Genomic DNA, 15,845 nt, shown 5'->3' on the forward strand with positions numbered 1-15,845 from the left:
GGGGAAATCTACAGAGCAACAGTGGGGGGTGTTCAAAAAGGAAATGGGGAGGGTACAGGCTCAACATGTTCCCTCTAGGGTGAGAGGAAGGAGTAACACGCCCAGAGAACCATGGATGACCAGAGATATTCAGGACACGATGAGAAGGAAAAGAGAGGCTTTTAGCAGGTACAAAGGGAGCAAATCAGTGGAGGCATTAGTGGAGCACAGAAAGTGCAGGGTGGGGCTTAAGAAAGCAATTTGGAGAGCAAAGAGTGGATATGAGAAAGTTCTGGCTGGTAAAAGTAGGGAAAATCCCACGATATTCTATAAGTATATCAATGGGAAGAGGATAACCACATATAGTAGGGTCCATTAGGGACCAAAAAGGCAATCTATGGGTGGAGCCAGAGGACATCGTTAGAGTGTTGAATGAATACTTCACGTCCGTCTTCACCCAAGAGAATGAGGATGAAGGTATGGAACTCGGGGAGAGAGACTGCGAGGTTCTTAAGCAAATTGATATAGGGAGTGACAAGGTATTGGAAGTGTTGGCAGGCTTAAAAGTGGACAAAGTTCCAAGTCCGGATGATTTGTGTCCCAGACTGCTGAGGGAGGCAAGGGAGGAGATCGCAGGGGCTCTGACCTAAATTTTTAATTCCTCTCTGGTCACAGGCGAGGCGCCAGAGGACTGGAGAACAGTTAATGTGGTTCTGCTATTTAAGAAGGGTTGCAGAGATAAGCCAGTGAACTACAGACCAGTGAGTCTCACGTCAGTGGTAGGGAAACTATTGGAGAAAATTCTGAAGGAGAGAATCTATCTCCACTTGGAGAGGCAAGGTTTGATCAGGCTTTGTCAGATGTAGGTCATGCCTAACATATTTGATTGAATTTTTTGAAGAGGTGCACAGGTGTGTAGATGAGGGTAGTGTAGTTGATGTAGTTTATATGGATTTCAGCAAAGCCTTTGATAAGGTCCCACATTGGAGACTTATAAAGAAGGTAAATGTACATGGGATACGGGGTAAACTGATAAGTTGGATTCAAAATTGACTTAGTTGTAGGAGACAGAGGGTGATGACAGAAGGCTGCTTTAGTGACTGGAAGCCAGTGTCCAAGTGGTGAACCACAGGGATGTGTGCTCGGTCCCCTATTATTTGTCATTTATATAAATGACATAAATGACTATGTGGGGCGTAGGATTAGTAAGTTTGCAGATGACACAAAGATTGGCTGGGTGGTTAACAGTGAGGTTGAGTGTCTTGGGCTACAGGAAGATATAGACGAGATGGTCAAATGGGCAGATAAGTGGCAGATGGAATTTAACCTTGAAAAGTGTGAGGTGATACACTCTGGAAGGACAAGGAAGTATTCAATGAATGGCATGACGGTAGGAAGTTCTGAGGAACAAAGGGACCTTGACGTGTGTGTCCATAGATCTCTGAACGCGGAAGGGCATGTTAGTGGGGTGGTGAAAAAGGCATTTGGGACACTTGCCTTTATCAACTGAGGCACAGATTACAAAAGCAGGGAGGTCATGTTGGAGTTGTATAGAACCTTGGTGAGGCCACAGCTGGAGTACTGTGTGCAGTTCTGGTCGCCACATTATAGGAAGGATGTGCACTGGAGAGGGTGCAGAGGAGATTCACCAGGATGTTGCCTGAGATGAAACATTTAAGCTATGAAGAGAGGTTGGATAGTCTTGGGTTGTTTTCGTTGGAGCAGAGAAGACTGAGGATTGACCTGATCGAGGTGTACAAGATTATGAGGGGCATGACAGGGTGGATAGGGAGCAGCTGTTCCCCTTAGTTGAAGGGTCAGTCACAAGGGGGCGTAAGTTCAAGGTGAGGGGCAGGAGTTTTAGGGGGGATGTGAGGAAAAGCTTTTTACCCATAGGGTGGTGACTGTCTGGAATGCACTGCATGGGAGGGTGGTGGATGCGGTTGCCTCACATCCTTTAAAAAGTACCTGGATGAGCACTTGGCACGTCATAACATTCAAGGCTATGGACCAAGTGTTGGTAAATGGGATTAGATAGGTCAGGTGTTTCTCACGTGTTGGTGCAGACTCGTTGGGCTGAATAGCCTCATCTGCAGTGTGAGATTCTGTGATTCTGAGACAGAAAGCTGGAAACTACAGGCCAGTTAGCTTACATCTGTCATTGGGAACATGTTGAAAGCTATTATTAAAGATGTTATAGCAGGGCATTTAAATAATCTGAAGTTAATTAAACAGAGTCAACATGGTTTTGTGAGAGAGAAAACATGTTTAATCAATTTATTGAAGTTCTTTGGAGTAACATGTGCTGTGGATAAAGGGGAACCAGTGAATGTACTGGTCTTAGATTTCCAGAGGGCATTTGATAAGGTGCCACATCGAAGGTTATTACGGAACTTAAAAGCTCATGGTGTGGGTAACGTATTGGCATTGATAGATTGGCTAGCTAACAGGAAACAGATAATAGGCATAAATCATTCATTTTCTGGTTGGCAAGATGTTAACGAGTAGTGTGCCAAAGGAAGCAGTGCTGGGGCCTCAACTTTTTTCAATTTATATAAACGACTTGGATGAAGGGATGGAAAGTATGGGTATTAAATTTGCTGACGACACAAAGATAGAACAATTAGCATGGGCTTTAAATCCTGGCCTAACCAGTGATGCCCACATCCCATGAATGAATAAAAAAAATTGTGAAGAGGACATGAGAGTACAAAAGGATATAAATAGGTTAAATGAGGATTAATAGAGCAAAGATCTGGCAAATAGAGTATAATGTGGGAAAATGTGAAATTGTCCATTTTGGCAGGAAGATTAAAAAAGAAGCATAATACCTACATGGTGAGAGTTTGCAGAGCTCTGAAATGCAGAGGGATCTGGGTGGCCTAGTGCATGAATCGCAAAAGGTTAGTATGCAGATATAGCAAGTAATTAAGAAATCTAATAGAATGTTATCGTTTATTGCAAGGGGAATTGAATAGTAGGGAAGTTATGCTTCAGTTATACAGGACATAGGTGAGACGACATCTGTACAGTCTTGGTCTTATTTAAGGAAAAATGTAATTGTGTTGGACCAGTTCAGAAAAGGTTTACTAGACTACGTTATGGAGAGCAAATGCAGACTGGGTGACTGCTTTGTGGAACACCTTCGGTCTGTCCGCAAGCATGACCTAGACCTCCGTTGCTTGCCATTTCGACACACCACCCTGCTCTCATGCCCTCATGTCCATCCTTGGCCTGCTGCAATGTTCCAATGAAGCTCAATGCACACTGGAGGAACAGCACCTCGTCTTCCGATTAGGCACTTTACAGCCTTCCGGACTCAACATTGAGTTCAACAACTTCAGATCATGAACTGTCTCCTCCATCCTCTCCCCTTTTTTCTAATAATTATTATATATTTTTTTAATATATTTTTATTTTCCCACCTATTTCTATTATTATTTTTAAAATTTATTTCCATCCATTTTTTTCTCCATCTTTGGCAATCTCTCCTTTGCATCCACCTATCACTGGCCCTCTATCCAGATCCACCTGTCCCACCCCCCTTAAATAGCTTACATTTCACCACATTTCTATTTCTCTTTAGTTCTGATGAAGAGTCATACGGACTCGAAATGTTAACTCTGCTTTCTTCTCCACAGATGCTGTCAGACCTGCTGAGTTTTTCCAGCAATATTTGCTCTTGTTTACTAGACTCGTACCTGGAATGGGCGGGTTGTCTTATGAGGAAAGGTTGAATAGGCTAAGCTTGTACCTGTTGAACTTTAAGGGTAAGAGGTGACTTTATTGAAACATATAAGATCCTGAGGAGTCTTGGCAGGGGGATGTGGATAAGATGTTTCCTCTTATGGGAGAATCTAGAACTAGGGGGCACTTTCAACATAAGGACTCGTCCATTTAAGACAGAGTTGAGGAGAATTTTTTTCTCTCAGGGACGGTGAGTCTTTGGAACTCTTCCTCAAAAGGTGGTGGAAGCAGAGTCTTTGAATATTTTTCAGACAGAGCTAAATAGATTCTTGATAAGCAAGGGGGTGGTGAAAGGTTATCGTGGGTGGGTGGGAATGTGGTGTTGAAGTTACAATCAGATCAGCCATGATCTTATTGAATGGCTGAGCAGGTTAGAGGGGCTGAGTGGCCTGCTCCCCCTAATTTGTCTGTTTGTAACCAAATATTGTTGAATGCAGAAGAGCAATTCATCTTCTGGACATCCTTTTACAATGCTGATTAATTTAATGGCCACTTGCCTTTTAAGAACAAAGCCTTATTATTAATCACTGCATTAAAAACATGCTTAAATTATCATAAAATATCAAATTATGACATCTGAAGTTAGCAACAACTTTTAAACTTACCCTGTCAGCAGATTCTGATTCTAGAACAGATTTCCCCATGATTTACGGACCGTCTGACCTGACATGATTCACACAGGCTTCGGAAACCCACCTAACTCACTGAAAATTTCAAACTCAATGAAATATAAAATTGAGGCAGGCGGCAACATAGGACTTAGGAGCAGGAACAAGATATTTTGCTCTTTGAGTCTGCTCTGCCATTCAATAAGAGCATGGCTGATCCAGTTATGGTCTCAACTCCACTTTACTGTCTTGGAAGTCCCGAAGTCCGTTTTCATGGGCGGTCAAAATGTTGGCCAGCTGGAATTGGATGGCAATTTTTGGCCCCTCCTGCCACCGACTGATGCAGATTTTCCCCACGTTGGGTTGGCTAAGTCTGGCCCTAAATAAGGGAGAAACTGTTGAAGGGTCTGCAACCAGATGGTGCAGATTTAAGGATTTTGGTAAAAGAACCAAAGGTGGCATGAGGAAAAGAAAATTACAAAGTGGGTTGTTATCATCTGGAATGCATTGCATGAAAGGATAGTGGCAGTAGATTCATTGGTAACTTTCAGAAGGGAATTGAATAAATACTTGAAGGAATATGTTTTAAGGACTTTGGGGAAAGGGTAGGGTAATGGGATTAATTCAGTAGTGATTTCAATGAGCTGGTGCAAGCATGATGGACCAAACAGCTTCCTCCTTTGCTGCCTTCTGTGCTTCAATGATAAGATGTATGTTTGTATATATGTATCAGAACTGTTTCATGATTTGTGCTTTTTTTTCTATAATTCCTGAAGATTAATAGGCTATTGCAAATAACTTTGAAAATAAATTTAATTTACTAAAATGACTTAAATATGCATTTTCTTTCCCTGAATTCTTCATAGGGGCAAAACTGCAGTGCTGACAGATAACAGAATTCGTACCATGAATGAGGTTATATCAGGAATGCGAATCATCAAGATGTACGCATGGGAAAAGCCCTTTTCAAATTTGGTTGCTCAAATTAGAAAGTAAGTTTTTTCTTAACAATGTACACTTTAACCCTTCCAGTCTGGAATGCTTGGGACCAAGTTGTTTCTGGATTTCAGAATTTTCTGGGCTGTAAAATGAAGTTAGAATGTCTAGCCACAAGTGCGTGATCTGAAAAACAACGTAGCTATAAATTTTTACCTGGTGCAGAAAACCATGATAAAACATTATAAAGTAGTAGCAAAATACTGTACCTTACATGTTTCTGCTCCCAAAGTACTGTACTAAAATGATGCCATGAGTTGCTTGTGTCTGCTCAAAAAAATCTGGACAACTGGTGTTTCCGAACAAAACATTTCCAGTCTGGAGAAGCTACAGTGTATTACCATTTAATCATTCAGTAAATATTAACTGATAATCTGGGTCATTCTATATAAAAGTTATTTATGAAGGGTAACTTAACTGTTTAAAAATTAACGGTCTAGGAAACAAAATGTGTGCTTCTGAATTTTACACACGCACATAAATATGTGTGTGAAGCATCTGTTCCACAAACTAGATTTTGTAATTATTAAAAGGCTGGGCTACAGTCAGGACAATAGCAGCCATTAGCTCATTCTTATGCTTGTTCCTGAAGTTTCCAAAAATGGCGAGGGATCATGTGAGAATATTGAATCTGAAGTTATCAGACTTCAGATCTGAACTGTTTTAAAATATGTTGGACTGTATAGCCGATGAGTACTGCCCTCCTGGAGCTCTCTCAATGCTTTTCAATTTCTCAGCATATCTCATCTTGCTGGAAATAGTATTTTATTTTCAAAAGGGTTTTTTCCAGTTTCCCTTTATCTTCCCCCACACCCACTCCTTTCTCCCCACAATGTTCAATGAATATCTCCTTTCACTGGAAACCTTAGGAAGGACAGCACCTAGGGTTACCTTACAAGGAAAAGGAAATTTCCATTATATATCAATACAAAGGAAGGGGGATACCATTGTTTTTGTCAGTATTTGCATTTTTTTCTAGAGCACAATCCATACTTTAAATCCAGTCTCCATTGAAACTGCAATCTGTCTTTTTTGAGAGAGAAAAGATCTGAGTTATTACCCTTTTTAATGGGAACTAGTATCCCTCAAATTAAAAGCACGACAGCGCCATGCCAATATAATCACGAAACAAAAGCAAAATACTACAGATGCTGGAAATCTGAAATAAAACAGAAATTACTGGAAATGCTCTGTAGGTCTGGAAGCATTTGTGGAGAGAGAAATGTAATGTTACAGTTTTAGAACCTTCTGTCAGAATTGGCAAAAGTTAGAGATATAACAAGTGTCAAGTGAGTAAAGAGACAGGGAAATGGAGGGGAAGGGGGGAAATAATAAAAAGGAAGATCTGTGATATGATGGAAGGCAGATGTTGAGGAACCATTGTCATTGTCTCCATAGAGACTGTTAAAGTTTAAAGAGAAACTTGAGCACCCAGTTTTTTACTGAATGAAGCCACAAGATCCCATGGTTCAAAACAAACAAATTTTACCATACAAGAATCATGTAAAGCAAAGATTACTAAATAAACACTGTCTTAAATAGTTACTTGCACTTTACATTGAAAAGCACAATAAAATGCAATCAGATATACTTGAGACTAAAACCCTCAACTGAACCTCCCCTTTCAAACGAAGTTTCCCTCGCCCACAGAGAGCCTTTCATAGGAACGTATGAAATAGGAGCAGGAATAGGGTACGCGGCCCCTCGAGCCTGCTCCGCCATTCAATAAGATCATGGCCGATCTGAATGTAACCTCAACCCCACATTCCTGCCTACCCCCGATAACTTGTCACCCACTTGTTAATCAAGAATCTATCTAGCTCTGCCTTAAAAATGCTCAAAGACTCTTCTTCCATTGTCTTTTGCAGAGGAGAGTTCCAATGACTCTCAAACCTCAGAAAAAATTTCCCTTCATCTCTGTCTTAAATGAGTGACCCCTTATTTTTAAACAGTGATCCCTAGTTCTAGATCCTCCCACAAGAGGAAAACACCTCTCCACATCCACCCCGTCAAGACCCCTCAGGATCTTAAAGGTTTCAATTAAGTCACCTTTTAATCTTCTAAATTCCAGTAGATACAAGCCCAGCCTGCCCAGCCTTTCCTCATAAGACAACCCACCTATTTCTGTTATTAGTTTGGTAAGCCTTCTCTGAACTGCTTCTCGCGCATTTACATCTTTCTTCAAATAAGGAGACAAGTGCTGTACACAATACTCCAGATGTGATCTCACCAATGCCCTGTACAACTGAAGCATAACCTCCCTACTTTTATAATCAATTCCCCTCACAATAAATTATAACATTCTATTAGCATTCCTAATTACCTACTGTACTAGCATACTAACCTTTTGTGATTCATGCACTAGGGTACCCCAATTCCTCTGAATCTCAGAGCTCTGCAATCTTTCACCATTTAAATAATAAGCTTTTTTTTAAATTCTTTTTGCCAAAATGAACGATTTCACATTTTCCCACATTATAGTCTATTTGCCAGACCTTTGTCCACTCACTCAACCTATGTTTGTCACTTTGTAGCTACTTATTGGGCTTTTGAAGATTATCCTCTTTCTTGGGACCAATTCCAAACATTTCCACAGCTGATTGTAAAGCCTGGCTCTTAGCTCAAGCCTGACCTTCACTTGCAATTCCTGCACAGTGACTTAAACAAAATATTAGAAGCGCCCCTTGTTTCTAATAGCTCAATTATCCTGGTCAACAACATTTTTACCCATCCAGGCAGACTTTCTCTCTCTGCCTTAATTCTAAACTGAATTGCTTGCTTTCACTATAAGGTTTCTTGTAGATTTCTCTGGTGAATAAAGTTAGTATTTTCTCTGCTTAAGGTGCAGGCCGAGCTAACATTTATCTCTTTTGCTCCCTTGACTCAGTGAGCCGCAAACTACACAATACCAAAGCTGCAACTACCTCTGTCGGATCCCAAGCTGAACTGCTTGTTTCAGTGAGCAAACACACATAGATAAATTAAAACAAAGGAACCTCCCTAACCTCACAGCTCATCTCCATTGCAATGGAGTGTTCCAAACAGATATGTAAATTAATTATATTTTACCTTCAAAACTCCCTTTGATTCTGGGACCCACATGACTAATTTATTCACCGAGGAACTCCCTTGTTTACAAAGGTGCTTTTACCTTCTTTAATCGGGGAACTACGTCAATCCAAATCCCTTATTGCAATAACTGTACATCTCCTATCCCTACCAAAACCTCAAAGATGGGTTATCCATTGTTCAAGTTTTCTTCCTTCTAAGTACCCTTTGAAACTGTAATTATCCTGGGTCTTTTTGAACTGCACTTATTCAGGATTATTTATCAGTTTCTCAACCCTGTGTTTCCACTTCCATTTTATACATTTAACACTTCAGTTGCTAAAACTAAAAGCTATCTCTCTAAAACACATGAATTATGAAATTAGATATTCATAAAACTATTCCTTTCTGTGACACACTGTTTTGCTTATCAATAACACACAATACTTGCTCCCAATTATATGAATTATAATTTCTGTTCATTGAGTTATTTTCCAATACCGAGGTCTTGTGTCAGAACCTTTCCTGCAGACAATTTCTGTGTTCTTGCAAAGCTAGAATTTCAAATATAGAGGAAAACATGTTTGTTTCTGTTATGCAAATGGGAGTTAACAGCACAATTTTATTTTGATGTTACAATAAATACATTTTTCTGCACACTTCACTTGTGCTACCTTTTCAGATGGACCATTTTGTTTGCTCTGAACTGTTGAATGGCTGTGCAGCGCAGTGGAATGCATTTGTAATCTATTTTAAAAAAAAACTAGTCTATATTATATTCCTTTTCCCCTAATATATACTGATCAATTTCTTAAAGCTGAAAATTTTACAAAAAATGCAGTGTCACATTTGTTTAAATCTATCAATCAAGTTAAGCTGTCATTAGAATATTGTGACTAGTTTTGGGAATGTTAAAAGGATGCCAAGATCATGGAGAGCAAGTGGAAGAGATTCACCAAGATGATACCAGATATGTGGGATAAAAACAAAGTGCTGAAAATAAATTAGCAAGTCAGGCAGCATCTGTGGAGAGAAATGTTTCAAGACAATAGACTCTTTGAAAGAAGTTCCAAAGAAGAGTCATTCAACTCGAAACGTTAACTCTGTTTCTCTCTCCACAGATTTTTTCTTATATTCGTTTATGGGATGTGGGCATTGCAGGCTAGGCCAGCATTTATTGCCCATCCCTAATTACCCTTGAGAAGGTGGTCAGTTGCCTTCTTGAACAGCAGCAGTCCAGTTTTGTAGGAACACCCACAGTGATGTTATGAAAGGAATTCCAGGATTGACCCAGCAGCAGTGAAGGAACAGGGATATAGTTCCAAGCCACGATGGTGTTTGACTTGGAGTGAAACTTGCAGGTGGCAGTGTTTCCATGCATCTTCTCCCCTTGTCTTCTAGGTGGTAGAGGTCACAGGTTTGGAAGATGCCGTCGAAGGAGCCTTGATGAGTTGCTGCAGTGCACCTTGCAAATGGTGCAAACTACTGCCACTGTATGTCCTTGGTGGAGGGAGTGAATGTTTATTGTGGTGGGTGGGATGCCAATCAAGCTGGCCACATTGTCCCGGATGGTGTCGAGCTTCTGGAGTGTTGTTGGAGCTGCATTCATCTAGGCAAATCGAGAATATTTCATCATGTTCCTGACTTGTGCCTCATAGATAATCAACAGGCTTTGAGGAGACAGGAGGTGAGTTACTCGCCATAGAGTTCCCAGCCTCTGATCTGCTCTTGTAGTCAATGTATTTATATGGCTGGTCCAGTTAAGAATCTGGCCAGGACGTTAATAGTGAGGGATTCAGCAATGGTAATGTCATTGAAAGTCAAGAGGTGATGGTTAGATTCTGTCTTGTTGGAGATGGTCCTTGCCTGGCACTTGTGTGGCGCAAATGTTACTTACTACTTATCAGTCCATGCCTGAATATTGTCAGGCCTTGCTGCATATGAACATGAACTGCTTCAGTATCTGAGGAGTTGCGAATAGTAATGAACATAGTACAATTATCTGTGAACAACACCACTTCTGACTTATGATGGAGGGAAGGTAATTGATGAAGCAGCTGAAGACAGTTGGGCCGAGGACACTACCCTGAGGAATTCCTACAGCAAAATCCATGACTGAGATGATTGACCTCCAACAACCACAACCATTTTCCTTTGTGCCAAGTATGATTCCAGCCAATTGAGAGTTTTCTCCCTGCCTCCCATTGATTCCAGTTTTGCTAGGGCTTTTTGATGTCACACTTGGACAAATGCTACCTTGATGTCAAGGGCTGTGACTCTTGCCTCACCTCTTGAGTTCAGCTCTTTTGTCCATGTTTGAACCAAGGCTGTAATGAGGTCAGGAGCTGAGTGGCTTCGGTGGAACCCAAATTGAGTGTCAGTGAGGCAAGTTTTTGATAAGTAAATGTGGCTCGATGTCACTGTTGATGACGCTTTTCATCACTTTGCTGATGTTCGTGAGTGGATAGATGGGGTGGTATTTGGCCACGCTGGATTTGTCCTGTTTTTTGTGGACAGGACATACTTGGGCAATTTTCCACTTTGCCGCATAGATGCCAGTATTGTAGCTGTACTGGAACAGCTTGACCCGTGGCACGACTAGTTCTGGAGCGCAAGTCTTTAGTACTACTGTCGGAATGTTGTCATGACACATAGCCTTTGCAGTATCCAGTGCCTTCTGCCGTTTCTTGATATCACATGGAGTGAATCCAATTGTCTGGAGACTGGAATATGTGATGCTGGGGTTCGCAGGTGGAGGCGGAGATGGATCATCCACTCGGCATTTCTGGCTGAAGGTGGCTGCAAATGCTTCAGCCTTGTCTACTGCACTGATCTGCTAAGCTCCCCCATAATTGAGGATGGGGATATTTGTGGGGCTATTTCTTCCAATTAGGTGTTCAATTGTCCACCACTATTTATGACTGGATGTGGCAGGACTGCAGAGCTTAGATCTAATCTGTTGGTCGCATGCTGTTTCCACTGTGGCATGCTAGTAGTCCTGTGTTTAGCTTCACCAGGTTTATGCTTCAATTTTAGGTATGCCTGGTGCTGCTCCTGGCATGTCCTATTGCATTCTTCATTACCATCACTGAATCCCCCACTGTCAACATCCTGGGGGTTACCATTGACCAGAAACTGAACTGGACTAGCCATATAAATACTGTGGCTACAAGAGCAGGTCAGAGGCTAGGAATCTTGCGGCGAGTCACTCACCTTTTGACTCCCCAAAGCCTGTCCACCATCTACAAGGCATACGTCAGGAGTGTGATGAAATAATCCCCACTTGCCTGGATGAATGCAACTCCCAGAACATTCAAAAAGCTTGACACCGTCAAGGACAAAGCAGCCTGCTTGATTGGCACCACATCCACAAACATTCACTCCCTCCACCACCGACGCACAATAGCAGCAGTGTGTGCCATCTACAAGATGCACTGCAGGAATTCACCAAGGCTCCTTAGACAGCACCTTCCAAACCAATGACCAGCACCATTGAGAAAGATAAGGGTAGCAGATAGATGGAAATAGCACCAACTGGAAGTTCCCCTCCAAATCACTTACCATCCTGACTTGGAAATATATTGCCATCCCTTCACTGTCGCTGGGTTAAAAACCTGGAACTCCTTTCCTAACAGCACTCTGTGTGTACCTACACCACATAGTCTGCAGCAGTTCAAGAAGGCAGCTCACTACTGCCTTCTCAAGGGCAACTAGGGATGGGCAATAAATGCTGGCCCAGCCAGTGAAGCCCATATCCTATGAATGAATTTAAAAAAAGATCCCCAGCTTGATGGTCATAGTAGAGTGGGGGATATGCCGGACCATGAGTTTACAGATTGTGGTTGTATGCAATTCTGCTGCTGCTGATGGCCTACGTGGATGCCTGGTTTTCAGTTGCTAAATCAGTTCAAAATCTAACCCTTTTAGCATAGTGGTAATGCTATACAACACTCTGGAGGGCATCCCCAATGTGAAGACTTTGTCTCCACAAGGACTCCACAAGGTGGTTACTCCTAGCAATACTGTCATGGACAAATGCATCTGCGGCATGTAGTTCGGTGAGGGCAAGGTAAAGTAGGTTTTTTCCCTCTTGTTGGTTCCCTTACCACCTACTGAAGGCCCATTCTAGCAGCTAGACCAGCATTGTCTGTTGTACTTCAGATTTCAGGCATCTGCAGTATTTTGCTTTTATTCCAGGGATGTGAGGCTTTAGTTAGAGGGGACCAAAGCAATGCGCCAGGACTGAAAAAATCACTGTAGTCCAAATGGCTCGTCCAAGCCATAAGAGATTAAATAAGTTGGCTTTGATAAGGTAACCAGAAAGAGACTATTTCATTTGGTTTGTAATTACAGGGTGCATGTTTACAACCATATTCAAAAAAATGAAGGAAGAGCTTGGGAGAATTTTTTTTATTGCACCAGTGGTTGTTAGGACACAGTATGCAGTTCCAGAAATTACGTGGAAACGGAATCCATTTATAAAGAAAGTGGATTTTATCAAACTGCTGATGTGATGATGTGATTCATGTTAAAACAAAGTCTTGAAGCTGCACAAATGATTCACTCTGTAACATAGTTTCACACCGCAACTTCCTTCTAAATTGAATATTGCTGAGAGCGGACGGAATGTGGTAAATGGAGTTCAATTATGAGAAGTGTGAGGTAATGCATTTTGCAAAGTAGACAAGGCTATGCATGATAAATAGTGGGATTCTATGATTCCATTATGTCTATGATTCTATTAATCTACAAAGTTACAGATCAAGAGCTGGAAAGTGATTGGCTATTTGTTGGTTGGCATGACCTCGTTCCATGCAGTAAATTTCTGTGATTTTTACAATACTGAGAAGTGTAAATGAACAGTAGGACCTTGGAGTGCATGTCCACAGATCCCTGAAGATGGCTGGATGGGTAGATAAGGTGGTCAAGATTTGCCTTTATTAGCCATTGCGTAGAATATAAGAGCTGTTATGTTGGAACTGTGTAAAACACTAGTTAGGCTGCAGCTGGAACACTGCCTGCAGTTCTGGTCACTGGACCATAGGAAAGATGCAGTTGTACTGGAGAGCATACAGAAGACATTTATGAGGATCTTGCCTAGATTGGAGAGTTTTAGCTATGAGGAAATACTGGATTGGCTGAGGTAGTTTTTTTTGGAATAGGAGGCTGAGAGGAGACCTAACTGAAGTGTATAAAATTAGAGGGGTCTAGATAGAGTGGTTAGGAAGACCATAATCCCCTTGACTGAGGGGTCCATAATCAGAGTCATGAATTCAGTGTAGGATGTGTGAGGTGTAGCGGGAAATTGAGGGGAAATATTTTTCCCAAGAGGGTAGTGGGAATTGCAGCAAGACATTACTTTTCCTGTACTCGAATCCTCTGGCTATGAAGGCCAACATACCATTTGCCTTCTTTACTGCCTGCTGCACCTGCATGCTTACCTTCAGCGACTAGTCTACCAGGACACCCAGGCTTTGTTGCATATTCCCCTCTCTCAATTTCAGATAATCTGCCTTTCTGTTTTTGCTACCAAAGTGGATAACCTCACATTTATCCACATTATACTGCATCTGCCATGCATTTGCCCACTCACTCAGCTTGTCCAAATCACACTGAAGCATCTCTGCATCCAACTCACAGCTCACCCTCCCACCCAGCTTTGTGTCATCTGCAAATTTGGAGATATTACATTTAGTTCCCTCATCTAAATCATTAATATAGATTGTGAATAGCTGGGGTACCAGCACCGATTTCTGCGCTACCTCACTAGTCACTGCCTGCTATTTGGAAAAAGACCTGTTTATTTCTATTCTTTGTTTCCAGTCTGCCAATCAGTTTTCTATTCACCTCAATACACTATCCCCAATCCCATGCGCTTTAATTTTACATGCTAATCTCTTATGTGGGACTTTGTCGAAAGCCTTCTGAAAGTCCAAATAAACCACACCAACTCATCAACTCTACTTGTTACATCCCCAAAAATTCCAGTAGATTTGTCAAGCATGATTTCCCTTTTGTAAATCCAGACAGAATCTGTCTGATTCTGCCACTGTTTTCCAAGTGTTCAGCTATTAAATCTTTTAAAATGGACTCTAGAAATTTCCCCACTACCAATGTCAGGCTGACTGGTCTACAATTCCCTGCTTTCTCTCTATCTCCCTTTTTAAATAGTGGGGTTACATTAGCTACCCTCCAATCTGTAGGAACTGTTCCAGAGTCCATAGAACCTCGGAAGACGACCACCAATGTATCCACTATTTCTAGGGCCACTTTCTTAAGTACTCTGGGATGTAGATTATCAGGCCCCGGGGATTTATCAGCCTTCAATCCCATCAATTTCTCCAACACCATTTCCCTACTGATACTGATTTCTTTCAGTTCCTCCCTCTTACTAAATCCTGTGTTCCTGAACACTTAGAACCATAGAACACTACAGCGCAGAAAACAGGCCATTCGGCCCTTCTAGTCTGTGTCGAAATATTATTCCGCTAGTCCCATTGACCTGCACCTAGTCCATAACCCTCCAGACCTCTCCCATCCATGTATCTATCCAATTTATTCTTAAAACTTAAGAGTGAGCCCGCATTTACCACGTCAGATGGTAGCTCGTTCCACACTCTCACCACTCTCTGAGTGAAGAAGTTCCCCCTAATGTTCCCCCTAAACCTTTCCCCTTTCACCCTAAAGCCATGTCCTCTTGTGTTTATCTCTCCTAATCTAAGTGGAAAGAGCCTACTCGCATTTACTCTGTCTATACCCCTCATAATTTTGTAAACTTCTATCAAATCTCCCCTCATTCTTCTACGCTCCAAGGAATAAAGTCCTAACCTGTTTAATCTTTCCCTGTAACTCAACTCCTTAAGACCCGGCAACATCCTAGTAAATCTTCTCTGCACTCTCTCAATCTTACTGATATCCTTCCTGTAGTTAGGTGACCAGAACTGCACACAATACTCCAAAGTTGGCCTCACCAATGTCCTATACAACCTCACCATAACATCCCAACTCCTATACTCAATACTTTGATTTATGAAGGCCAGTATGCCAAAAGCTTTCTTTACAACCTTGTTTACCTGTGACACCACTTTCAGGGGATTATGTATCTGAACTCCCAGATCCCTTTGTTCCTCCGCTCCCCTCAGTGCCCTACCATTTACTGTGTATGTCCTACCTTGGTTTGACCTTCCAAAATCTAACACCTCACACTTTTCCGCATTAAATTCCATCTGCCATTTTCTGGCCCATTTTTGCAATTGGTCCAGATCTCTCTCCAAGCTTTGAAAGCTTTCCTCGCTGTCCACAACGCCTCCATCTTAGTGTTATCAGCAAACTTGCTGATCCAATTCACCACATTATCAACCAAATCATTGAAATAGACAACAAACAACAATGGTCCTAGCACAGATCCCTGAGGCACACCATTAGTCACAGACCTCCAGTCTGAGAAGCAAACATCCACTACCACTC

General features: G+C 41.7%; 1 protein-coding gene across 2 annotated transcripts in view; it reads left to right on the forward strand.

The window, feature by feature from the left end:
- Positions 1 to 15,845, forward strand: part of abcc4 (ATP-binding cassette, sub-family C (CFTR/MRP), member 4) — a 516,215-nt gene that overhangs the window by 89,421 nt on the left and 410,949 nt on the right. For both annotated transcript variants that reach the window (XM_041199134.1, XM_041199135.1), the window contains exon 7: positions 5,201 to 5,326. In XM_041199134.1, the coding sequence (XP_041055068.1) occupies positions 5,201 to 5,326 (126 nt within the window). The remainder of the gene's footprint in view (positions 1 to 5,200; positions 5,327 to 15,845) is intronic.

This window comes from Carcharodon carcharias, chromosome 11 (genome assembly GCF_017639515.1).
Source record: "Carcharodon carcharias isolate sCarCar2 chromosome 11, sCarCar2.pri, whole genome shotgun sequence".
Taxonomy (NCBI): domain Eukaryota; kingdom Metazoa; phylum Chordata; class Chondrichthyes; order Lamniformes; family Lamnidae; genus Carcharodon; species Carcharodon carcharias.